The sequence below is a fragment of the Mastigoproctus giganteus genome, chromosome 2 (assembly GCF_048544385.1).
Source record: "Mastigoproctus giganteus isolate SK-2022 chromosome 2, ASM4854438v1, whole genome shotgun sequence".
NCBI lineage: Eukaryota > Metazoa > Arthropoda > Arachnida > Uropygi > Thelyphonidae > Mastigoproctus > Mastigoproctus giganteus.
The window spans coordinates 82,567,817-82,593,793 of NC_143576.1; the positions used below are offsets into that span (position 1 = coordinate 82,567,817).

General features: G+C 36.9%; 1 protein-coding gene across 1 annotated transcript in view; it reads left to right on the forward strand.

Moving 5' to 3' along the window:
- Window positions 1–25,977, forward strand: part of polybromo (protein) — a 702,481-nt gene that overhangs the window by 579,539 nt on the left and 96,965 nt on the right. Inside the window, exons 34-35 of the mRNA XM_090389959.1 lie at window positions 8,371–8,647; window positions 11,785–11,839. Of these exons, the coding sequence (XP_090246085.1) occupies window positions 8,371–8,647; window positions 11,785–11,839 (332 nt within the window). The remainder of the gene's footprint in view (window positions 1–8,370; window positions 8,648–11,784; window positions 11,840–25,977) is intronic.

Genomic DNA, 25,977 nt, shown 5'->3' on the forward strand with positions numbered 1-25,977 from the left:
GTATTCTTACCAGGAAAGGCTTTAAATCTGCAAGGAGATCTGATTGAGGTGTTTAGGGCCTTGAATGGATTTAATAAGCTAAATGCTGATGGAATCTTTCTTTTTGCTCAGACTAAACACACACGAGGGAGCATAAATTCAAAGTGAAGGATGGTTGCAGGATAGATGTGCAGAAATTTGACTTCAGCCAGCAGGAGGCCGATTAGTTTTACAAATTCCCATCTGGTATAGTAAAGGTGGATGGCTTGAATAAATTCAAGGAAGAACTAGACAAATTATTAGATGGGATGAAATGGTGGAAAGTGTTGGGTATTTTTTTTTGCTGTGCTATATAAGCTTGCTTTCTTGCATCATATTTTCTGCTGCTAACATTAAAACAACAGTAATTTCGTGTTAATGATCCAGTTCTGTTTTCACTTGTCATATTTAAAATTATTTAGCCCTTGAATACAGCATTTAAGAATTAAAATTCATAAGAGGAAACCTCATAACTTTAGGTAGGACTGGAATTCTCTCAACACTCAGTAGAGGGTGTTTGTATGATTATACGAATAAACATCCCATGTTTAATAGTGATTATAAATTATAATATAGCTAAATATTAAAATAGTCATGTATTTCATTTCTCATTCCCAACATAATGCATTGAGAAAAGTCAGGGAAAGCTGACAGCCATCAACCTCTCCCCCCCCCAAACCAACCAAAATCGCATGCTAACATGAGAACTGAAAAACAATTGTTGAATAACCACCTTAAGAAATGCGAAATAAATGTTATATTGAATTAAAAATATCGTAAACTTTAAAATTGTCAAATACTTCTTCTTTTAAGGAACCAACTTATTCGCACAGTTTCTGTGTTCACAAGAAGTAAAGTACTGTTCATGAATGATATCTTCCCCCCTTTTATATAAACCTATTGAATACTTGACACGAGATTATTTATACTAACCAATGTATGAATTACCGTTCATACATGTGTGTGAAAGTCCAAAATAGTGTAAGGCCTACATACATTAATAGAATTTGCATTTAATCTCATTTCCAATGTTTCCACAATTAACAATTTAATATATTCCTGCTGCATATTTTTAACACCTTTGCTTCATTAAAAAGGAACACGTGCCTATCATTGATAGCATGAAAAGCAAGTTCCGAGGCACATGTCCTTTTTTGCCTCAACCGATGCCACGTGTTGATTTATCCTTATCGAAGGATAATTCTGGGTCGAGCCAATATTATGCGGAATTACACTCACCACAAGGAATATTATAAACAACATGGTGTGCCTCCATGGTTGAAACAACACCGACCGCTCTATGCTTCAAAACATCGTGGAATTTACAAATTAGTTGGGCTATAATCTGAAATTCAGTGTTCTTAAAAATGTTAATGAATTGTTTGTACCAGTACTGTATGTAAAAAACTTTAATAAAATGTTTCAGATCAGATCTGTTATTTGTTATACCAGTCTCCACTTTGTTTTTCTTGTTGTCTAATCTTCATGATAGTACTCAAAGCGTAACCCTTATTTAGAAATCTTTTCGCAAGTTCCATAAGCTCATCTAATAATAACTCCTGAGTAGAGTTATATTTATATGCATTGTAAAACTGATTAAAAACAATGCTCCGTTTATATGTGAATGAATAATAGCTAGAACAGTGTAAGAATTCACCAATATTCATCAGTTTCCTGTAAATTTTAAAATGTATATTCTCATTAACCCTAGTTAAATTGAAATTTAGGAAATTTATGGCTTTCATCTGAGGAATTTCCATTTCTAAAGTAAAATTAAGTCTGGTATGTATCTTATTTAATGAATCCAAAACGTTATTTACTATATGTTCATTAGTAATTATTAAGATAGCATCCAAATACCTACTGTAAAATGTTAGATTTGGGAGAAACACCGTTAAATGTAACTGTTTGATTTTATTGAGATAGATTTCGGCAACTAGTCCACTCAAGCTAAGGCCCATCGGTAACCCAAATATTTGTTATATATTTTAGATTGAAAATGAATATAATTGGCTTGTACAAGAAATTTAATTAAGTAAAATATTTCATTCTTAGGTAAATTAGACTTATTTAAGCTTACTGAATCATGGCTAATAAGATCCCTAAATTAGCATTTAAGAACGAACAGATCCATATCTAATATTCCGAAATTAATCTAAGGCAGTGCATTCAGTTGACAACGATGACCATTGCAGTGTTGCACTGAACTGAATCAGTTCAGTGCAGCATAAGCACTGCAAAACAGAAATGAGTGTAGGAGTGTGTTATGGGCTAAATGACTATAATGAGTGCAATGAATAGCTATACATACAAATAGAGTGAGCCAGTAAACCAGAATGTGTTAAAATGGGGATTTTAACTTTACAGATATTGACTAGAACTTGAGGGATGGTCACTCACACAGACTTTTGTGGGTTTATTTGATGATTGTTTTCTACACCAGCATGTTAGGGACAGAAAGTAGTCTTGAGAAAGTAGTACTCTTGATCTGATTATCAGCAGTGACTCTTCATGCATTAAGAGTCAGAAAATAAAAGAAGCATTAGGTGGCAGTGTTCTCAGTGTATTGATGTGGGATTTACTTAGAGATGTAACTACTGTGAAGGGCAAAGGGAAGGTCTCTTGCTTTTGTAATGGTGACTACAGTTAGACAATCAGACTCTCAGACAATTTTTAAATTCTGTGCAATGGGAAGCATTTAAGAAAGTAATCATAAAATCTATTAGGTATTTTATGCCAACTAAGAGATAAGATACTGTTCTATTCAACTAAGATACTATTCAAGGTGGCTTAAACCTAAATCATTTTCAGATGAACTGATGACACTGTTGGCTGAGAAGAAATATGCATGTGGTGCATATAAATTATCAGGGGATATAGATTTCTATAGTAAGTACAAAATAATGTATAATCAAGTCACTACAAAGGTTTGACAAACTAAGGCAGATTACAAAAAATCTCTGGTATAGAATGCAAAGGAAATCAGCAAAGATTTCTTTACTTATGTAAATACAAGAAGGAAACAGATGAATCACACTAGTTTAACTTTTGATGATTCTGCTCAAGTTGCTGACAAACTAAATAGATAGTGTACATTTAATCCAGCTTTAATTTTAATTTGCTTTAATCCAGCAAAGTGTAAAGTATTACACCTGGGCAGGAGTAAACCCAAAATAACTTATACGCTTGGTGGAGTTGAACTAAAGCCAGTAGTGGAGGAAAGTGACTTTGGGTGTTACAATACAGTCAGACATGAAGTGAAGACATGATTTATTGAACATTTGCTAGTAGAGATAAGGACGTCATAATCCCATTATATCAGGCTTTTGTTAGACCCAACTTGGAATACTGTGTTCGATTATGGAGATCACACCTAAAGAAAGACATTGAGAGGGTCCAAAGACAGGTAATTTGCCTAGTAGATTGGCAAAAGGGCATCCATATGAGAAAATACTTCAAATATGTGGGTTACAGATCTTGGAAACTAGACACCTTAGAGGAGACTTGATTGAGGTGTTTAAAGCTCTGAGAGGCATAAGTAAAATGAATGAGGATGAAATTTTCATGGTTATAAATGACCTGTATCTCTTCCAGTTACAGGAAGAGATGTTTAGTTTGGATTGCAGGAAGTTTTATTTTAGCCAGTGAGTTATAAATTACTGGAAAATCCATCTTAGAATCCTAACATGTTCCAGCTTATATACTGACATCTTGTGATTTACTGAGTGAAATGCCTTGCTAAAATCCAAGTAAACTATGTTGGAATTGTTCTCTACATCCAGTTCATGAGTAACTATATGAAAAAATAGTTTACTAGGTTAATTAAACATGATTTCCCATTAACAAAATCATGTTGTGTATCCTTCATGATGCCATTTCTTTCTAATTGTCCTGGATTGCCTCTAAGACTTTCCCTACCACTGAAGTCAGACTAACCAGTCTAACCGGACTTCACTCTTAGAACCACCTTTTTGTGTTGGTGATACATTGGCACTTCTCCAATCCAAAGGAATCTCTTCAAGTTCAGTGATGCCCTTAATTAACCTCACTGGTTCAGTGCACAATCTGGCCATCTCCCTTAAAATTGCTGGGTATATGCCATCAACTCTAGGAGCCTTACTTGCCTTTTTGCTTGAAAGTTTTCAAATAAACAGTCATCACTAATTTCATGTGACTCAGCCTCTCTTCGGCACTAGGGTCTTTCATCAGCAACATCAGCTGAGTTATCTAAAAGTTTTGCCCACCGAGTACACAAGGGTCTGATCTGATTTGTTTTCTTCTTCTTGTATTCACGTATAAGGAAAATTAGTATTACTATTAGCAATGGCCACACGGTGCAAGGAAGCCTATGGTTTATGTAAAAGGCTTATGGAGATCACTTGGCTTATGTGCAAGGAAGCCTATGGCTGCACCAGCCAAAAAAATAATAATAAAATAAAAATAAATAAAATAAAATGATAAGAATAAAATAATAATAAGAAGAAAATTTTTAAAAAATATATATATAATAATAATTAATAAATAAGAGAAAAAGAAATTAAAAACCTAAGAACGTAATACTGTGATAATTCTCTGTTGGATGTTTAGCGGCATAGTCCACACATTGGTTTCCTGGTATCCCATCCAGCTGACCTTTGAATTTCCCTAAACTGTCAGCCTCTATCACCCATGTAGGTAACTTATTCCAGTAATTTATAACTCACTGGCTAAAATAAAACTTCCTGCAATCCAGTCTAAACATCTCCCCCTTCCCGTAACTTGAAATTATGACCCCTAGTTCTAGAATCATTTATAACTGTGAAAATTTCATCTTCATTCATTTTGCTTATGCCTCTCAGAGCCTTAAACACCTCAATCAAGTCTCCTCTAAGGTGCCTAGTTTCCAAGCTTTGCAACCCACATATTCGAAGTCTTTCCTCATATGGGTGCCATTTTGCCAATCTCACCAGGCGAGTTACCCATCTCTGTATCCTTTCAAAAAGTGCAATGTCTTTCTTTAGGTGTGGTCTCAGTGTCTCTGTAGCCAGGTGAGCAGGAGCAGCAGTGCGTAGCACACGCTTCTTGATTAGATCGGGGTTCAAGCCCATGACCACCAAATATGGAGAATGCAGAAAGGTCAGGGAATGACCACCGCATATCCCCAGAGCAATATGGCCTTAGTTGCTAATGCTCCTGAAAACTAAATAACTAACTAACTAGGTGTGGTCTCCGTACCTGAGCACAGTATTCCAAGTGTGGTCTAACAATAGCCTTATATAATGTGATTATGATGTCCTTATCTCTACTAGCGCCGACCGGGCTAGCCGGGTGGGTGAAGTGCTTGCCTGGCAACCCAAAGGTCGCGGGTTCGAATCCTGCCTCGGGCTTGGATCAAAGTACTGCAAAAACCTTGGGAGGTGCACTATGGCCACAGAAGCCGATGTGCCAACAACTAAAAAAAAAAAAAAAAAAAAAATCTCTACTAGCAATTGTTCTGTAAATCATCGATAGGACACCTTGGGCTTTCCTTGCAACCTGTCTACAATGCTCAGAGAACTTACAGAGTGACCATATCATAAAACATAAGTCCCTTTCCTCCACTACCAACTTTACTTCAACTCTGCCAATTGTATAAGTTATTTTGAGGTTCCCCAAGTGCAATACCTTACACTTTGCTGGATTAAAGCATAGCTGCCATTTTTCTGACCATTCCTGAAGTCTATCTAGGTCATTCTTAAGAAGAAGCTTTGCTTGGCAGCAATCATTAACTAACCTACCAATCTTTACATCACTGCAAATTTAGACATCACGCCCTCTATCCCTTTATCGATGTCATTTATGAAAATCAAAAACAACAGTGGTCCTATACTGATCCTTGGGGAACCCACTTCTTACATCAAACCAATCTGAGGAATAACCATTTATCACAACCCTCCTGCCCTAAAGCCATCCAGCTATCCATCTAAGGATTTTCCTTGTGATTCCAACCTGTTCCAGCTTATAAAGTAACCGCTCATGTAGGACTGAGTCAAATGCTTTGCTGAAATCCAAATGAGCAACGTCGAAATTATTCTCAAAGTCCAGCTATTGAGTGACCCTGTCAAAATAGCTAACCAGATTAGTTAACATGATTTTACAAAACTTTTTTTTTTACAAAACTCTTTCCCTTTACAAAACCATGATGAGTATCCTTCAGAATTCCATTTCTATCTAAATGATACTGAATTCCAACTTTGATCATTGTCTCCATGATTTTCCTACTACTGAAGTTAGACTAACCAGCCAGTAATTTCCCACTTCACTCTTAGAACCACCCTTATGTATTGGAGATACATTGGCACTTTTCCAATCCAATGGAATCACTCCAGAGTCCAGTTCGCATAATTAGCCTCAATGGTTCAATGCACTCACTTGCCACCTCCCTTAAGGTTATAGGGTATATGCCATCTGCCCCAGGAGCCTTACTGGCCTGTAGGCTCGAAATTTTTTTTCTTTAAATAAACGTGTGAAATTTCAACATCATTAATTACATTTTTTTTTTTTCAACTTCACTCTCATAATTTCTCATTGACGTAAAGGGTTTTTCTTCTGTAAATATCGATGCAAAGTAACTGTTGAGTTCATCTGCAACTTCAGCTGGGGTATCTAATACTATCCCATGCCCATTAAATAAGGGTCCAATCTACCCAGTTAATAGAGGCCATGTAGCACCTTAAGGCATCGTAATTTCCTTTCCTGAAATTATAACCCATTCCTTTGCCTTTAACTACTGCTACCTCTCTCTTCATCGTCCACCGTAGAACTCTGTGATCACTTCCTACTATTGATTCCTGTACTGTCGGCCTTATTTTGTCATCTGGTTCATGGGTGATGATGAGGTCTAGAGTATTCTTTTCATTAGTACTTTCCCTGACATGTTGATACAAATAGCAATCATCTAATTGATTTAAAAATTTTGTCCCCCATGTGGAGTTTCCCTCCCATTTGCTTCAATCAATTAGAGGCAAATTAAAATCACCCATAATAAGACATTCACGCTTACTTGCCCATTCCATTTGCATGTTCCAGAAAGTTCCACAAACATTTCACAAGTTGCACATTTTTTTTTGGCTGTGATGCGTCAGAGAATTGCTCTCCCTTCAGTTCTCTCCAGAGTCACAGCACTCCTGCTACTTTATGCCCATTGTTGCTGCTCTAGTATAGGGCATGATATTGAATACTATTGATTAACAATGAAAATTAATAAGATTAATAGATTTAATTAATTAAATTATCAATACTACACTATCTAATAGATTCCTAATTGCAGTGATATGTAATACACTATCTAGTTTTATGTTAGAGCAACCTATTTACCACAATAAAAAATTTAATTATCATTTGTCACTAATACTAATAAGCTTTAGAACAAGTTTTCTGTAAAATTTATTAGTTTGAGAAACATAATGTTTTATTTCCTTTGTGACTGGTGTTACATTCCAGAGAAAGACACTCATAGAATAAATGGCACTCATGTTATTTCCAGTCATAAATCTCTTAAAGTGTAGCTAAAATTTTTCTGGAGTCTATAGTTCCTGTAGGAAATATATGAACTTAATTTATTAACTCAACTTAATAACTTAATTTATTAACTCAACTTCTGTGAACTTGGAGATTTAGTGTATACACTGTCACTACTCTTATCATGTTATTTTTGTATATAAAATAATTATAATAGTGCACAATCCTGCATATAAAATTCTTTAAAATTTAGATGGTTGTATCTGCATGGGAGAAAAGAAACACGTATGTAAAATTACATATTGCATTCACTCTGTGTGTACTGTCTAGGTACATATTGAATATATTATGTTACTTTATATATATATATATGTTTGTTTTTTTTTTGTTTTTTTTTTTTTTTTTTTTCATGTTTGTTTTGGTTATTACCAATGAAGAAGATGTAAGCAAAGGGCAGTAATAGAATAAAGACATAAGGCTGCAAAGGAATGCTGAGCTGGAAGTACAGTTTGTTGCAATGGTAGAAAAAAAGTTAAAAATCTGAATATGAGAAATGAGAGCTGGGATGCCTCATACATTTCAGAAGAATTACTTTATCATTTGCCAATAATGACTAGTTGTAGGCTAGATTACACACACACATAGAAAATAATTACAATTGAAAATATGCTTTTGGTAGTCATTGGACATTTATTGATTATTTATCCATTACCGATAAATGCAGGGTTGGGTTATTTACTGCTGGTTAAAAGATAAATGCATTAAAGGATGTCTTTAAGGATGCCTTTCAACTAGTACATCAGAGCTGATACTATTTGTTTGTAACTGACATTTTCAGAATTGTTTTCTGAAGGTTTTTTTTTTTTAATCCAGTGGCGTAATCTGCCTGCAGCACAAAAAGCAGAGTATGAAGAACGTGCACAAAAACAAAATGAAGAAACAGCAGCTAGAGAAGGAACGGACAGTATGCCACATTCTCCGGCATCTGCTCATGGTGGAGGAAATAATGCAGACAAAGGAGGAGAAAACACAATATATGAGTGTATGTGGGATACTTGTGACTTTCAGTTTGAGGACCAGCAAGATTTAATGGATCATTTAGTCTTAGAGCCTAATGGACATGTTCACCAAACTTATCATAATAACAAAGGTAATGCTTTAAATTGTTACATTTTAATTGTATTTTTGACATATCCAGGGTTGCAATTGTTGACTTTCTTTTATGCTGCTTCTCCTCTCTCTCTCTCTCTCTCTCTCTCTCTCTCTCTCTCTCTCTCTCTCTCTCTCTCTCTCATGAGGAATAATATAATTTTTTTTTTTAGGGATAAGATGCAGAAGTGAGTCAAATTCTGGCAGAGAGCTAAATGATCTATATATTTAATACAGAAAGCTTTTTCTTTCAACAGTCAGTGTGAACAATAGGCTTAACCGATCAGGTTGGAGGTTGTCTCAAATTGAAGCTATTTCTTCCTAGGTGTGCACAAAGTTGTTAAAATTAAAAAAAATTTTTTTTTATTATTTTTTTTTTTTTACGGAATGGGAAAAAATGGGATTTTACCAATTGAGAGAAATTTTTGCAATGGATACTGCTAGTTTTGTGATAACTGAGAGGAAAGTAGTTTTTGTAGTATAAACGAGAAAAAGTTCAACATTCACTTAATAGATGGAGCCACAGGAAGATGTTAAACAGTTGTGTTAGTTGATATTTTTTTCTGATTAACAATTTGCACTTTAACTATTTAAATGATTAACAATTTGCACATTCGCACAATCGTGTCCTTTGTTCCAAAAAAAAAAATAATAATGATAATAAAAAAATTACTACTAATTGTGAAATTGCCTACCTTAAAAGAAAGAAGTAATCATTAGTTTTCTATTGCACTGTTTGTTTAACATTAACTGATAAACAAACAGCTCACATTGCGCACGTGACTTCATACACTCATTGCCAGTCGTTATGTTTAAAACATTCGGAAGTCATTAACTTCGAGTTTATTTGTTTTTTAAGGTAAGTAATAATAACAATTTATGTCACAGTCTGGAAGACGTGTTGTGGTGAACATACCTTGCTTCGAAGAAGAAGATACATGCCTTTTCGTGTTTCTGCAAATGTATTCAGGATCAGTCTGAAATGGTAAAATCAAAGAAAATTTATAAGTTTCCTCAGATACAGAATTCAATGCATACTGACTTACTTGCTTACAACAAAACAAGCATTGCATTTCTTTAGGATAACTAAACAAAAACTCTGCTACCAACTGCGAAATTTTTGCAATTGGTAGCACTACATATTTGCTGGATACTGAAGAGGTACTGTACAGTAGAAGCATCTGCAAGAAAACGAAAGGAACAAAACACTAATAATGAAAGTTTTAATCGAGTTTTTAAAGTGAAAGGTGAGTTTTTAGTGTACTTTTTTAATATTCAACCCTTTTCAGTAGTATTTTATAGAGATGACAATGAATTGTCCAAAAATTTTCGGGAAAATATCAGGCAATAAAAACTGTGCTTTGCGAAATTTTTTCAACGGGTACAGCTAGAATATACAGCTGTTTGCAATTCGACCCATACTGGCTTACCTGCTCATGACAAAACATGGACTACATTTCTTTAGGACAACTAGAGAAAAACTCTGCTACCAATTGAGAAACTTTTGCAATGGATACTGCTAGTTTTGTGATAACTGAGAGGAAAGTGAAAGAGAAATTGTTAAAACTTAATATAAAAAAAGATACATGGGTTGGATGGGATCTATCCAGTTATATTAAAGGAGGCAGCAGAAAAGGTAAGAAAACCTTTAGCCATGATTATGAGAGCATCCCTGGATTCAGGGTTGGTCCTATGTACTGCAGACCTCTTAACTTGACTTCTGTTCCTCTTAGTAAATAATGGAGTCACTGGTTAATTTAGTAATGCAGGATCAACTAGACAAGAATACAGTTATAATGCAATCACAGCATGGAATTGTTAAGGGGTAATCTTGTCTGACCAACCTGATTGTATACTTTAGTACAGTAACAAAGGAACTGGGTATGATATCAAAACAATTTTGATATTATATACTTAGATTTTAGAAAGGCTTTTGATGGTTTTGCACAAAAGACTGTTATACAAATTGGAGCAGTGTGGCATTGAGGGCAAGTGCTGCTGTGGGTAATGTGGTTGTGGAGTGGAAGAAGACGGAGTGGTTATCAATGGGCACTTCTCTTGGACTAATGTTATTATTTGAGTCCTGTAGGGTTTAGGGCTCAGCCCATCGTTGTTTTCTGTATTTATTAATGATATTGATGAAGGCATATCAGGCTTATGTCTAAGTTTGCAGATAACAGGATGGTTGGCAGGGTTTGTTAATCACAGTAATTAGGGTAAGCTACTGCAATAAGATCTAGACAAATTAGGTAGATAGGGCTGAGGAGGGGCAATTATACTTCATAGGGGGAAAACAGTAATCCCAAAGTAGCGTTACCAGCTGTGTAGCACCACACTCAGACCAGAATGAAAGGGAAAATTAAATTTATATGGGGTTAATTGTGCAGTCAGATATAAAGTTCTTTGAGCAGTGCAAGACAGGTTGCTGAGACAGCTTGTGGGGTTTTGTCAGCTGGGATAAGGAGGTGATTATCCCATTATGTAATGTAATGGTTAAGCCACACCTTGATTACTGCATATAGGTCTGGAAACCTTCAGTTTAAAAAGGATGCAAATCTGTTGGAATAGGTGCAGAGAAGAGCAACAAGATTGGCGAAGGGAGTGAAAGGGTGATGTTACCAGGAAAAGCTTGAGTTTTGAAAATTGCAGCATCTAGAGACTAAGAGGATCTGATTGAAATATTTAAAGTCTTCAGTGAATTGAGTAAGTTCAATGCATTTGAAGACAGTTGCAGGTTGGATATGTGGAAAATTACCTTCAGCCAGAGGAGGGTTGATTGTTGGAACAAACTCCCATGTGGTATGTTAGAGGTGGTTATTTTGAATAAATTCAGGGAAGAACTGGATAAACTGTTAGCAGGAATGGACCGGTGAAATGGGAGTGTTTTTTTTTTTTACTGCTAATGCTGTATATGCCTGCTGTGTTGTATTATTAGCCACTACTACTACTAATAGTAATATTAGTAATAATAATAAGAAACACTGTATATAGATAAAGTATACTAAAGTCTATAACTGAGACATGTATATGATAAATATATAGTAATAAATTTTTAATATTTTTTTTTCTGACGTACAGAAATATTTTATGTGATCATTACTTAAGCATTTAAAATTTGTCAAATTTTTCTGTTTACAGATGGTGAGTTCCAGTGTTTATGGCAGAACTGCTCCAGAGTGAAAAAAAATGTTCCGTAAGTTGTTCCCCCACATCAAGTGTTTATTTGGTGCTACTACAATTTTTTTTTTATCCTCTCTCTTAGTTTATTTTTGTTTTCCTTTGTAAATAAATAAAAGTAGTATTTAATTTTGAAATTAAATGAATAATTATTTAAATCTGAAAAGTTTTCAGCCATATACAAGGTGCTACCCAAAAGTTCCTGAAATGTATTTATAAAATAAATTAGACTCACCCTGGGTCTTATTTTCCACCGTCAACTTCAAAGTAGTCCCCTTGAAAGCGTAAACACCAATCCCAGCACTTCCATGATTTGAATGCTTCCTGAAAGTCCTTCTTCGCCATAGTGTTCAGCACCGCCTGCAATTTGATTTGGATATCTGCTACTCTGCCAAATCTTCGACCCTTCAGCTTGATTTTCATTCTTAGGAAGAGGAAGAAGTCGCAGGGGGCTAAGTCTGGCCAGTAAGGTGGGGACAATTGTCATGTTGTTGGATGCACAAAACTGCGCCACAGTGAGAAATGCCGCAACCCGTGGAAACTCGGAAAGGGGGATCCTGGTAGTTGAGGGACACAGTCTTAATACACCATTTCAGCCACTGCTTCGACAAGAAGAGTTGTCCCAGACTGGCCTGACTGGGATCAGTCAGGCCAGTCTGGGACAACTCATCCTGTAGTAATCCTGTACTCATCCTGTAGCAGTAAGAACCACCCGCCTGGGACAGGCGGGTTGGGACAGGCGGGTGGTTCTTACTGCTAGGGTCAACTGCGTTCCACTAAGTCTCCCTCCCTTTGGTCCTGGACAGGACCAAGGCATATTGGAAACGTGGGTATAGTGCACCTAAGCGAACTTGGCGTCCCATTCGTGTATGCAATACCTGCTAGTTCACGAGTGGGCATCCCCTCGTAGAGCTCTGTGATGGGGTGAGGTACTTAGGTCATTGGAAACTTTCTCTTTATTCCTATGAGAATTTCAATCTTTCAAACTCCTCTGGGGCCTCTACGAGGTCCCTACCTGAAATTGATGAAGATAACATAACATCAAAAAAGAAACACTGAACAGAAGCTGCACCAACTTCTGTACCTCAGTTCCTTATCATACAATCCCGGTGAAAAGGAAATAGGTAAAATGTCACCCTTCTTCATTCAGAAGGGTTGGCAGGGTCCCCGAAGTCGGTAAAACGACTTAGATCGGGTGACCTTTTAGTAGAAACTTCCTCAGTGCGACATTCAGAATAGCTTCTACAAGCAACATCTCTTGAGGCATTCCAATTAAGGTATCATCACACAGAACATTGAATATATCAATGTTCTGTGTGATGATACAGAACATTGAATATATCACGTGGTGTAATTGCTGAGTGGGATCTCCTTGAAACATCTGAAGAGAAGATATGCACCGAACTGAGAGATCAAGGAGTGACAGCCGTTAAGAGGATATTTATGCATAAGGAGGGTAAAGTAGTCCCATCTAGGGTTCTTATTCTTACATTTAACACTTCTCAATCGCCTACCTCCATCATGGCTAGTTATCTGAACTGTCCTGTAAGGCTGTACATTCCGAATCCGTTACGATGTTTCAGATGCCAAAAATATGGCCACTCTCAGATGGCATGTCGTAGATCACCTGCTTGTGCCTGCTGTGGAGCTAAGGAACATGACACAAAGGAATGTTCTGCCTCGAAACCAGCATGCTTGAATTATGGTGATGAACACCCTGCATATTCAAGAGCATGCCGAAGATGGAAAGAGGAAAAACAAATTCAAAAAATCAAGACAGAACAAAACATCCCATATGTTGAAGCAAAGAAACAGGTAATATCAGTAAATAGTGGAAAATCTTATGCACAAGTAGTTGTGAGGAAGATTTTTATCTCCATGCAAACTGATATTTCAGTCTCGCCACGTGATTCTTTTACACCATAAGCCCAATATTTATTGACAGAAGCATATCAAGATAAAGCAGTTGCTACTCCCATCTCAATACCAACTAAGGAAGTAGCACCTAAAGAAAAACCTCCTCCCACTAAAACACTACCTGTTTTTAGTGAGGTACAGGATGTAATGGAAGTAATGTAATTTGAATGTCTAAGATATCTTGTGTTTTAGTGATAATGTCTCTTGTAATAAAAGAAAATCAATTATTGGTGGAATTTCCACAAAGGTTACCCCACAGGCCACCCTGAACTCCTCTAAAGGGGTAAAATCAGAATGGGTTCTCCTAACTGTATCAGAAGATGAACTTGTCCATGAATTAAACAACCAAAATGTAATCCATGCAAAAAGAATTTTTATCAAAAGAGATGGAGAGCCAGTAATGGCAGTGTGCTACTGCAACAGGATCTAGATAATTTGGGCAGATGGGCTAAGAAGTGGCAACTGAAGTTTAACCTTGACAAATGCAAAGTACTGCATATGGGTAGAAGTAACCCCAGAGAAACGTACCAACTGTGTGGTACTACACTTAAGGTGGTAGAAAATGAAAAAGACCTGGGAGTAATTGTGCAGTCAGATATGAAGTTTTCTGAGCAATGTAGACAGGCTGCTAGGGCAGGTCATGGGGTTTTGTCAATGATATATAGGAATTTTGCTAGCAGGGAAAAGGAGGTGATTGTCCCTCTGTATAAGGCAATGGTCAGGCCACGCCTTGAGTACTGCGTACAGGTCTGGAGGCCTCATTTTAGGAAGGATGTAGATTTGCTTGAGCGTGTACAGAGAAGAGCAACACGATTGGTGAGGGGAATGAAGGGATCCTCTTACCAAGAGAGGCTTAAGTTCTGCAAATTGCAGTGGCTGGAGACTAGGCACCTGCGCGGTGATCTGATTGAGGTCTATAAGGCCTTGAATGGGTTGAGCACGCTGAATTCTGATGGGATCCTCCCACTTGTTCAGAATACGAACCTACGGGGACATAAGTTCAAATTAAGAAAGGATAGATGTAGAATAGATGTGCGGAAATTTGCCTTTAGCCAGCGGGTGGTTAATTGCTGGAACAAACTTCCATCTGTCGTTGTGGAAGTTGATAGGTTAAATAAATTTAAGGAGGAACTGGACAGGCAATTGGAGGGTATGGTGTGATTTTTTTTTTTGGCTGATGCTGCATAAGCTCCTACACTGCTTTCTTGCATCAAGTGCCACTACTACTACTACTACTACTACTACTACTACTGTCCCTACTCGAACAGTCATACTGACGTTTAAAACACCAATTCTCCCCACAACTATGAAAGCTGGATACCTTAGATATCATGTTCGACCATACATTCCCAATCCTGTATTGTGCTTCAAGTGCCAAAAATTTGGTCATTCGCAAACTGTAAGTCACTTGCGCTGCTTGTGGTTCTAAAGAACACACACATACCGACTGTAACAAGGAAACTCAAAACTGTCCTAACTGTCAGGGTAATCATTCTGCCTTCTCTAAGGACTGCAACCAATGGAAATGAGAGAAGAATGTTCAGAAATATAAAATAGAACATAAGGTGTCGTATCAAGAGGCAAAGAAACACTTTGCAATTGCTATTAAATCATCTACATACGTGTCAGTTACTCAACAATTATGCTCAGTATCAACTCAAACTGACTGCTCAGTCCCTCCAAATATCTAAAACTGGAAAAAGGAATAAATACTCTGTATCTGGTTGAGCTAAACCAGTACTTTCTTCATCAAAGGAACAATATCCCTCCAGATATGCAACTCAAGAAATAAATATACCAGTAACAATACCTCCAGATAAGAATCACAATCAACAACCGAAAGAACAAATCAAGATCTCTGAAAGAACTGATAGATACAAACTCAGATCTCATCCCATTGACATCGATGAAAAAGCAAGCGAAGACGATACAGTTCTTGAAATTCATCCAGAAGACAACATTGACACAGGCAGACCAGTTTTCTCAAAGAAGGAAAAAGAAAAAAATAGACAGGCGTAAGCAGACTACTTCACGGACTTTAGCAGACACCAGTTAAAACCAAACAATGGGTATAGTTATTCAGTGGAATTGCCGTGGGCTCCGTGCTAACTTAATGACTTTTACGATGTATTAAATAAATATAAGCCTGTTGTGGTATGCAGTCAAGAAACCAATCTCAAAAATACACTATCTATGACAATTAAGCATTATATTATATATAGAAAAGATAGAAGTTCCTCTAATTCAGCTCATGGAGGAGTAGCAGTCATAGTGAACTCTCTCTAGATCCCTCTAGACCTGTCCCCATGCAAACATCTTTAAAGGTGGTTGCAGTTCGTGTCACCATTGGTATAACAGTAACATTAATTTCGATGTATCTATCACCAAACCATACATACACACTTGCTGATTTAGATGATATAGTAAAGCAAATACCTGTTCCCTTTTGTATTATGGGTGACTGGAATGGCCATCACCCCCTATGGGGTTCTCAACATATTGACTCCAGAGGACAGATAATAGAAAAATTTTTAGATAAACGTAATCTAACTATTCTAAACACTGGCGATCACACATATGTACATTCTCCATCTGGCTCAAGTTCAGCTATTGATCTTTCAATATGCTCTCCAATAATATTTCCTATCATAGACTGGATAGTCTATGATAGGAAATTAGTGACATTGATAGTGATATTAGGACAACCTGGAAATTTGACAAGGCTAACTAGACTTAATACCAGGAAATAGCTCAAATAGATACTTCCAACATTAAAACCCTCACAATTGATTCTGCAGTCAGGTACATTACACAAAAAATAATGAACGCATCCCAGTGGCCTATTCCAAAATCAGCATCCAAAATGCGGCTTCATCTAAAAATGTGGTGGAATGAAGCATGCAACAATGCTAAAAAAGAAAGGAATAAGTACTGGAATCTGTTTCGAAAATATCCTACCTCCTACAGTTTAAGAGAGCCAGAGCTAAAGCTCGTCATATAAGACGAGAGAGTAAAAAAGCATGGACACTTTATACTTCCATCATAAACAGATCCACAGATACTTCTATAATCTGGAAAAAAATCAAACAAATTAATGATAAATACTTGCAAACAACTTCTCCTATTCTACTTGTAAAAGGGAAGGAAATTTCTAAACCTGTAGAAATTGCAAATGCCTTAGGTACTTCATTTGAAACACTTTTGGCTGTTGCCACATGTGAGTGAATCAATATTTCAATTGTTAAAATCCCAGACATAAAAATACCAACTAAATTTTAATACTACCGTCCCACATTCGTGTAACCTACCTCTGACCATGTTTGAATTGTGCAGTACGCTTGCCCGAGTGAAGAGCAGTGCTCCAGGGCCTGATGGAATTTTTTACACCATGATCTACCATTTAAGTGAGGATTCGTTAACTGCCCTCTTACAACTGTATAACAGAATTTTTCTAGAGGAAACCCTGCTAGCTGGTGGCATTCTTGTATGCTAGCCTTCCCGAAACTAGGAAAAGACCACACAGATCCCAGAAATTACTGTCTTTTTTCTCTAACCAGTTGTCTGGGGAAAACATTGTAAAAAATAGTTAATGCTAGACTGACGTGGTTTCTAGAAACGGAAAACATTCTAGGTCCAAACCAGCATGGATTCCGGAGAAGAAGATCTACGCTTGATCTCATTATCAAAGCAGAAACAAATATCCAGAACGCTTTCCTCAGAAATGAACACCTAGTCATGATATGCATTGACATAGAGAAAGCCTTTGATACAACTTGGCTATATAGGATTCTTCAGGACTTACATAAATGTGGACTTTGGGGTCATCTGCCGAAATTCATTAAGAACTTTCTAGGCAATAGATTGTTTCAGGTCCGATTCCATTCTTCATTGTCTCAAGCATATGTACAAAAAGAGGGAGTTCCCCAAGACTCAGTATTGAGTGCCACACTCTTTGCCATTAGGATTGATGCAATAACCAAGTGTATACCCTATACAGTTTATGCATACCTGTACGCTGACGATCTTGCCATCTCATGTCATTCTCAAAATATGCGACTAATTGAAAGACAACTACAAGGTACCATTAACAGAATAGTCTCTTGGGCCAAAAACAATGGATATCGACTTTCTAAACCAAAAACAACTGCAGTATGCTTCTGTCGCAAACGTTCTTTACATCCTGATCCAAACCTTCAGTTAGATTCTCATCGTATTACTTTCCAGCCTAGTATTAGATTCCTTGGTGTAATACTTGATAAAAAATTAAACTTCCTAGAACATATAAAACATATTCGTACAAGTTGTCTTAAAAAACTAAATCTTCTCAGAGTAATTTTTTCTACGTCATAGGGTGCAGGTTGTTATGTGTAACTACACTTATACCGCTCGCTGATCAGATCCAGGTTAGACTATGGTTCTACTGCATATGACTCGGCCAGACCGTTTGCACTGAAATGGCTCAATCCCATATATCATAGTGCACTACAAGTTTCACTGTGGGCTTTTTGCACCTCACCAATTTTAAGCCTCTATCGAAACCTATGAACCACCACTACACCTTCGGCGACAAGTTATCCTACTAAATTATGCAGCCAAAATCAGCAGTCTCCCACATCATCCCATATGGCAATATCTCTTTGTGTCAAGATGGAGAGACGTTTATGAGCATAAACCACGGCTCAACAAACCATCTGGCATTAGGCTTCAAGCTCCAATCACAAACTGGGACCCAATTTCACTAACACTCTTCAGGATACTACTATGGAAACCCAGCCATGGCAAATGCCTCAGATACATATTGATAGACATTTTCAACAATCGGGAAAGAATTACCTTCCAGATATCAACATTAGGCAAATACATATGGCTCACTCCACTGAGTTCAGAAGTTCCTTTCAATATACACAGATGGATCCAATACTGGTAGTAAAGTTGGTACAGCTGTAGTACTGCCAAATGCCACCATCTCCAGATGGCTCCCATCAGAATGCAGCACTTATACCTCAGAGTTATATGGTATTGTACTAGCCCTAGAGTATATAAAAGAAGCCTCGTATGCTCAATCGATCATATATATGGACTGCTGGGTCGGTGTAACTAGAAAACGGAAGCCAGCTGGAGTTTTGAACATTAAAATCACCAAGGAAAATTACCTCACTGTTAGGAAAGTTGGACTGGAGAAAGTCAAGTTTCAAAGAGAGGAAGTCAAAGAGCTCCAAGTGATTAGTGGAGTTGGGAAAACGGTAGAGACAACAGATGAATTTGACAGAATGAGGTAGAGAGATTTTAAACCAGAGAGATCAAAAAGAAGAGATTCCAAATTACCAAGTCTCTGACAGGGAATATCGGAATGGACATATGCACAAATATCACCTTTGAGGCGAAAGGAATTGTACAGCAAATAATTTTGGGCAACTGAGATGAGCAGTAGTTGAATCAACCGATAACTGAGATTCTGTCAGGAAAAGTACATGGGGTTTGGCAGACTGCAAGTGGAAATGGACATTGTCGAAATTAGAACTGAGACCACATATATTTGTGAAATGAACTAGGAAGTGTTTTACTGTTATCCATAAAGGCAGAAACAGAGATGGCCCGGCCCATGGAGTCGTCACAATCCTCATGGGCAACCATACCCCTTTCTCACGTGTTCAGCTGAATACCAACTTAGAAGCAGTAGCCATTTGCTTAGCAATGGGGTATTTTCTCACAGTTTGTTCTATAAATTTGCCTCCTGGGATAAATATTTCCCAGGCAGATCTCAATGATCTTATTACGCAATTGCTCTCTCCACTTTTACTTTTGGAGACTTTAATGGACAGTACCCTCTGTGGTAGCACAGAAAGTAATGAACGAGGTTGCATTGTTGAATGTGTGCTCGACAATAATGGCCTTTCTTACCAAATGTGGGAATCAACACCTATTTATTTCCATATGCCTACCCGTACTTTCTATGCCATCTATCTCTCCATCTGCTCACCTTCTCTACTACCCATGACTTCCCCATAATATCTACCATAGTGGATGGACCAAATCCACTATGGCCAATTCCATTCTTCATTTAGAATACCATGGTAGAAGTATGATCATGCAGACTGGAGTACATTCTCACAGCTTACAGAATTTGAACCTGCACAAATTCAACACGAATCAATTGATGAAGCAGTGAAGTATATCACGGAGTGTATTATCCATGCAGCAGCAGTTGCAATTCCAAAAACATCCTTCTGATTTCCACATTTTCCAATGCCATGGTGGAACTAAGAGTGTAAAGAAGCAAGGAAGTTATAAAATTGGGCATGGAGAAAATCCCGACATTACACCACCACCGAAAATCTTATAGCTTTTAAATGTGCCTGTGCCAAAGCACGATTTATATGCTGACAGAGCCAAAAGGAATGCCAGATCAAGTTTACATCTTCAATTAACCAAATGACTGGTGCCAGGTCATCTGGGATAAAATTCAGAATATGTAGGGTAAATACATATCACTTCCCTCATCTATGTTGCAACATAATGGTTATAAATTAGCAGGCCCAACTGCTCTAACCAACGCTCACTGAGAAGTATTCTCCAACATATCTGCTGAAACTTCATACTCTGCAGAGTTCCTGGTTTTAAAGAAGCAAGTTGAGAAACAAAAACTCAACTTTTCTTCAAACAAAGCTGAGCCATATAACCTGCCTTTCAATCAAATGGAATTAACTATGGCACTTGCTACCTTAAAGGCCAGCACTGGAGGACCAGATGATATTCAGTATGAGATGATAAAACACCTTCCATCTCACTCTCTAGAGCTGTTGCTACATCTCTACAACCGAATTTATTTGGAGGATTAGTTTCCCAATTCTTGGTGCAGGACAATCGTTCTTGCATTCCCAAAGCCAGGAAAGGACCCTAAAATTCCTAACAACTACAATCCTATTGCTCTGACCAGTTGCTTATGTAAGGTTTTGGAAAAAATGGTAAATGTTCGTCTTATATATTACCTTGAGGCAAATGACCATTTGAACAAGGTTCAGTGCGGCTTCCAAAGAAATCAGTGCACTCTGGACCATTTAATCTGATTGGAAACAGCGATTCACAAATCGTTTATAAAGTGTGAGAACTTGGTATCAGTTTTCTTTGACATGGAAAAAGCTTATGACACAACCTGGAGGTATGATGTTTTAAAAGACATCTATTTATTTGATCTTAGAGGTCACCTTCCTATTTTTGTTAAGAATTTTTTATCAAAATGACTGACTTTTCCAGATTTGTGTTGCATCCAGTGTATCTTGCTGCTTTTGCCAAGAGGAAGGAGTTCCCCAAGGCTCTGTCCTCAGTGTTATGCTGTTTGCAGTCAAAGTTAACTCCATTATAAAACAGCTTCCTCCTTTAGTAAATAGTGCATGTAGATGATTTTAGTATTTTTTGTCACTCCTGCAGCATGAGAGTTATTGAATGACAATTGCAACAAGCAGTCAACCACCTTAGTTCCTGGGCATTAGCCAATGGGTTTAGGTTTTCTGCTCAAAAGACCGTTTGTGTGCATTTCTGCCGCAAATGGAATCTATATCATGACTCAGACTTGAACAGAATCTAGTTCCTGTGGTAGCAGAAACAAAGTTTTTGGGCCTCATCTTTGATCGAAAGCTGACCTTTCTCCACCATATTCATCAGCTCAGAGTAAAATGCAAGAGAGGTTTGAACATGCTCAGTGCAATCTCCTCCAAGTTTTTGGGAGCAAATAGAACACATTATTGCATTTTTACCGAGCACTTGCCCATTCTAAACTTGATTATGGCTCCCAAGCCTATTCTTCTGCTATAAATTCTGTACTCCAATGGTTTGATCCAGTCCACCATAGAACCATCTGGATTGCCACATGAGCATTTTGTACTTCACCTGTCTAAAGTCTATACATGGAAGCCAGTGAACCATCATTGATGCTTCGACATCAGCAGTTGTCGTTACATAAAAATAAAATCCCTGCCTGACCATCCTATGTGGACATCCTTTTATGTGCCACGGTGGGAAAATCTATATAATAAGTGCAAAACTGTCATCGGCCCTTTGGTATCAGGATTCAAGAGCTAGTTCATGATATGAACTTTACATGGGATAATATATCCACGTCAGCCAGGCAAGTCCTTCCTCCTTGGAATATACAATATCCATTTTGTGACTTTAGTCTTAGGAGCTGACTGAAAGCTGACACATCTCTATGTATATATCAGCCACACTTTGCAGCACATCCACCGAATACCCAGACTTCTTGCTGGTGTATACAGATGGTGAAGAGTTTGTGGGACCTGCTTGCGTTTTTCCAAGTAACACAATCTGCAGTCATATTCTGTATAAATGTAGTATATATACTGCAGGGCTGCATGCAATAGAACTGGTCTTGAATCATATAAAACCCCACCAGTACCAAAGGTACATGTTATATACTGACTCCCTAAGCGTATTACAGGCCTTATCCAATGTGAGAAGCATTCATCCAGTATTGTTGTCAGGTGCAGTAAATATTACACTCCCTCCCAGAGTTAAACTTTGATATTCATTTTTGCTGGATCCCTAGCCATATTAATATCAGAGGCAATGACTTGTCAATTGCAGCAGCAAAATCAGCAAAACCACAAAGTCACATCTGCTTGTCAGTTCCCTTTACAGACTGCAAGCAACTAATCCACAAAAAATTGTGCACATTGGCAAGAATCTTGGAATGGGTGCCCTACCAACAAGCTAAATGAAATTAAGCCTGTAATTAACATTGGCATTCTAGTCAGGGCAGGGTTCGCCAGGAGGAAGTAGTTCTTGCTCGGCTACGCATAGAACATTCTCACCTGGCGGCGCATTCGTATTTGCTGAGGCCTGATGATTGTCCTGTGTGTAGATATTATAACATAATTTTAACTATTCATCATGTTTTAGTAGAATGTATGTCTTATAGTAATGAATGCCTTTTATGTTTTTCTCATCTGTCTTAGCCTTATACACTAACTCAGATTTTATCAGACTATGACAATGCGTCAGATGTATTCAGGTTTTTACAACTGCTTAATCTGTATAGTTTTATTTAGATTGCTTTAATGTTTAATATATTATAAATATTTTATGCCGTATATTTGTTTATAATATATTAACTAGATATGTTATTTTATATTTTTACATTTTTCCTATATCTTTATATTTTATTACCTTTAGACTTCGCACACAATAGCCATAGATGCTAATGTGCCATAAAACTCCTAATAACCAACCAACCTGAATTTCAGCAACTTCCATCAGAATTAAGCCTAATACAAATTGTCTGGTCTTACTGATTAGGCAAAATGAAATATTAAATACAATTTATTCCTTTTATTTCTTAGAATGTTATAAAAAAAATTTAGCATACCATTTGAATTATTTATTTAATTATATTACTTCTGCATAATAAAACTTATGAATATTTCCAATCAATAATAAGTAAACCTCTGATTATATGTTATGATTCGGATTTTTATGTATTATCATATTCTTTCGTTTACATAAAGGCATGAAACTTAGTGTGTCCATGTTACATGGTCCGAGGATTGTAAAGAAGCATGTTTATTATTTCATCATATTTTACACATTAGGTCATAATTTCAAAAAAAAAATGAAATATCATATTTAATAGCATATTTTATACTTGTTGGCATAAAACTTTCTTATTTCGTCTTACGATAATTGACAAATTATTTATTGAATTGATTTAAAATATATTTCTAAAAAACCGTGGGAATTTACATTTAATCATTTCACATTCTAGCCTGGACGGGCAAGAGCGGCTAAATCTCAAAGTTATTTTGATTGGCTTTTTAGTCACTCACAAGAACACCGTAGTGTAATTAATTTTAGCTATATTTAAAACTTTACAGTAGTTTCATCTTATATTGAAGGTGGTAGATGACTCTCATCAACCGGTGCAATACCACCACTTTGCTTATTGGAGGCTTGAAGTGGTGAAACCCATGTTTAGTCTCTAGAGCAAAGTTTCCAGCATTCCCCCATACTTCTCTTTCAACCCTAACCCAAGCACGGTACTAAGTACTATAGGTTCTAATACCTCTTGTGTTTGGGGTTCACATTAAAAAAAAAAAAAAAAATACTGAGTTCAATGAATTAGTCATTCAAATTAACCCCAGAGGCTCACATCTGGTGAGTATGGGCTTGGCACACCCAGGGTCCTGAGCTGGATATCACCATTCTTCTCTCTCTTGGTGATTCCCTTCTACTTCTCTCTCTCTCTCTCTCTCTCAGGGTAATTCAAAATTTTTTTTAGCTGGTGCACCATAAGCCTCAGGCTTCCTTGCACTATATGGCTAATAGTAATAATAATAAACTTATTTTATACAGTAGAAACTTCAGCTGTTGGCGAAATGAAGCCAAAATCCAGCAAAATTGAGCTTTTTAGAAAAAGAATTTCTTTTGTAGGAGTCTAAAGACACATACCAAACGGATGGAAAAATAATACATTGCAACGCGTGCATTAAAGAGGTACAGAAATTAATTAATATATATAATATCAGTGTAGATACACCATAGATAACTCTTAAAGAACAACTACAATAGTAGCGGGAAAGACATCATTTTGTCTGTATCTCATATTTTGCTCTTACTTCACAACGAGTTGCCCATGTATTGCACTACCTTGAATAAGTAACGCTTCACTAATAGAGAAGACTATTCTTACTTATTCTCAGTGAGTACCATCACCCAGAGGGCACCGTTTCAAAGCTAGTTGGCTTTTCATCGGCGGGTGGTGGTAAAACAAGTAACAACAGTCTTTTCTATTAGTGAAGCGTAACTTATTCAAGATAGTGCAGTACGTAGGCAACTCGTTTTGAAGGAAAATCATAATGTGAGATATAGACGAAATGGTGCCTTTCACACTACTATCGTAGTTGTTATTTGTTTTTTAGGAGCATTAGCAACTAAGGCCATATTGCTCTGGGTATATGCGGTGGCCATTCCCTGACCTTTCTGCATCCTCCATATTTGGTGGTCACGGGCTCGAACCCCGGTCTAATCAAGAAGCGTGTGCTACGCACTGCTGTTCCTGCCCACCTGACTATGGAGGTACCCATCATAGTTGTTCTTTAAGAGTTATCTATGGTGTATCTACACCAATATTATATAGAATCTTAAACTCTTAAATATTATGACTTGTTGCATTTAGTTTATTTAAGTAAATTAATTAATTACCTGGTAATAGATCTATCATAATTTTTATGTTTCGATGCTTCGATATATGGACATTCCAAATTTAATGCTCATGCATATTTAGGTTTTTCATATAAATCGAAAATAATAATAATTTTTATATATAATCTTAAATAAATATATGAATACATTTTTAATTAAGGTTCCGTTAGCGAAAGTATCCCAATTACAACAGCATAACGTTACTGCTTTGCATGAAGCGAATGTAAGGAGAAGGAGAATTTCAGGGGTGCGTACTACACAGCAGTTGCTTACTGCATAAAACCAAAAAACACCAGATCCATTCTTTGCCGATTTATGCCAAGCAATGGTTGCCGCAAACATTCCTTGGAACAAAGTGAACAATCCGGTCTTCAAAAGCTTCTTGCAAAAATACTGCTCCCAAAAAATTCCTGACAAATCAACGTTAAGGAAAAATTACCTTGAGGACTGCTATAAATCGGTATGCTCTCATTGATTTTATTAAATAATTTATTATTTAATAAAATCCAAAAGACTGAACGCTGTGTAGTATTAAAATATTAAAACGCTGTATTAAAGTAAATTATTTTAATTAATTTATTTACTTATTACTTGCAGTGTCTAAACAATATTCACGAGATATTGGAAGCAGCTGTGTGTGGGGTTCAGTTGATGAAACCACGGATTGTGAAGGATATAGCTAATTTTATTGTTGGAAAGCTTGATTCAGATGAAACCATCTAAATCGTATCTCCTTGCATCAAAGGTTCTGGATAAAACTAATCATGCAACTGTCGCTAGATTCACCTTTCGCAGTGATGCATCTATATCATGGCAGCCAGTGCTATGTTTCCATTTTTGAATAAAGTCCCTCTGTACCGTTTTGTTTCCGTTGTTGTGTCGGTGTTGTTTCCTTCATCATTTCTGTACCTCACAAGATTCCTTTGGTATGCTTTTTCCCTTATGCAAATATCCAAAATTTCCCAAATTTTAGAGGATACGGCCGTTGAAGGACTTCCTCTAGCTTCCGATGTCATTAAGGTG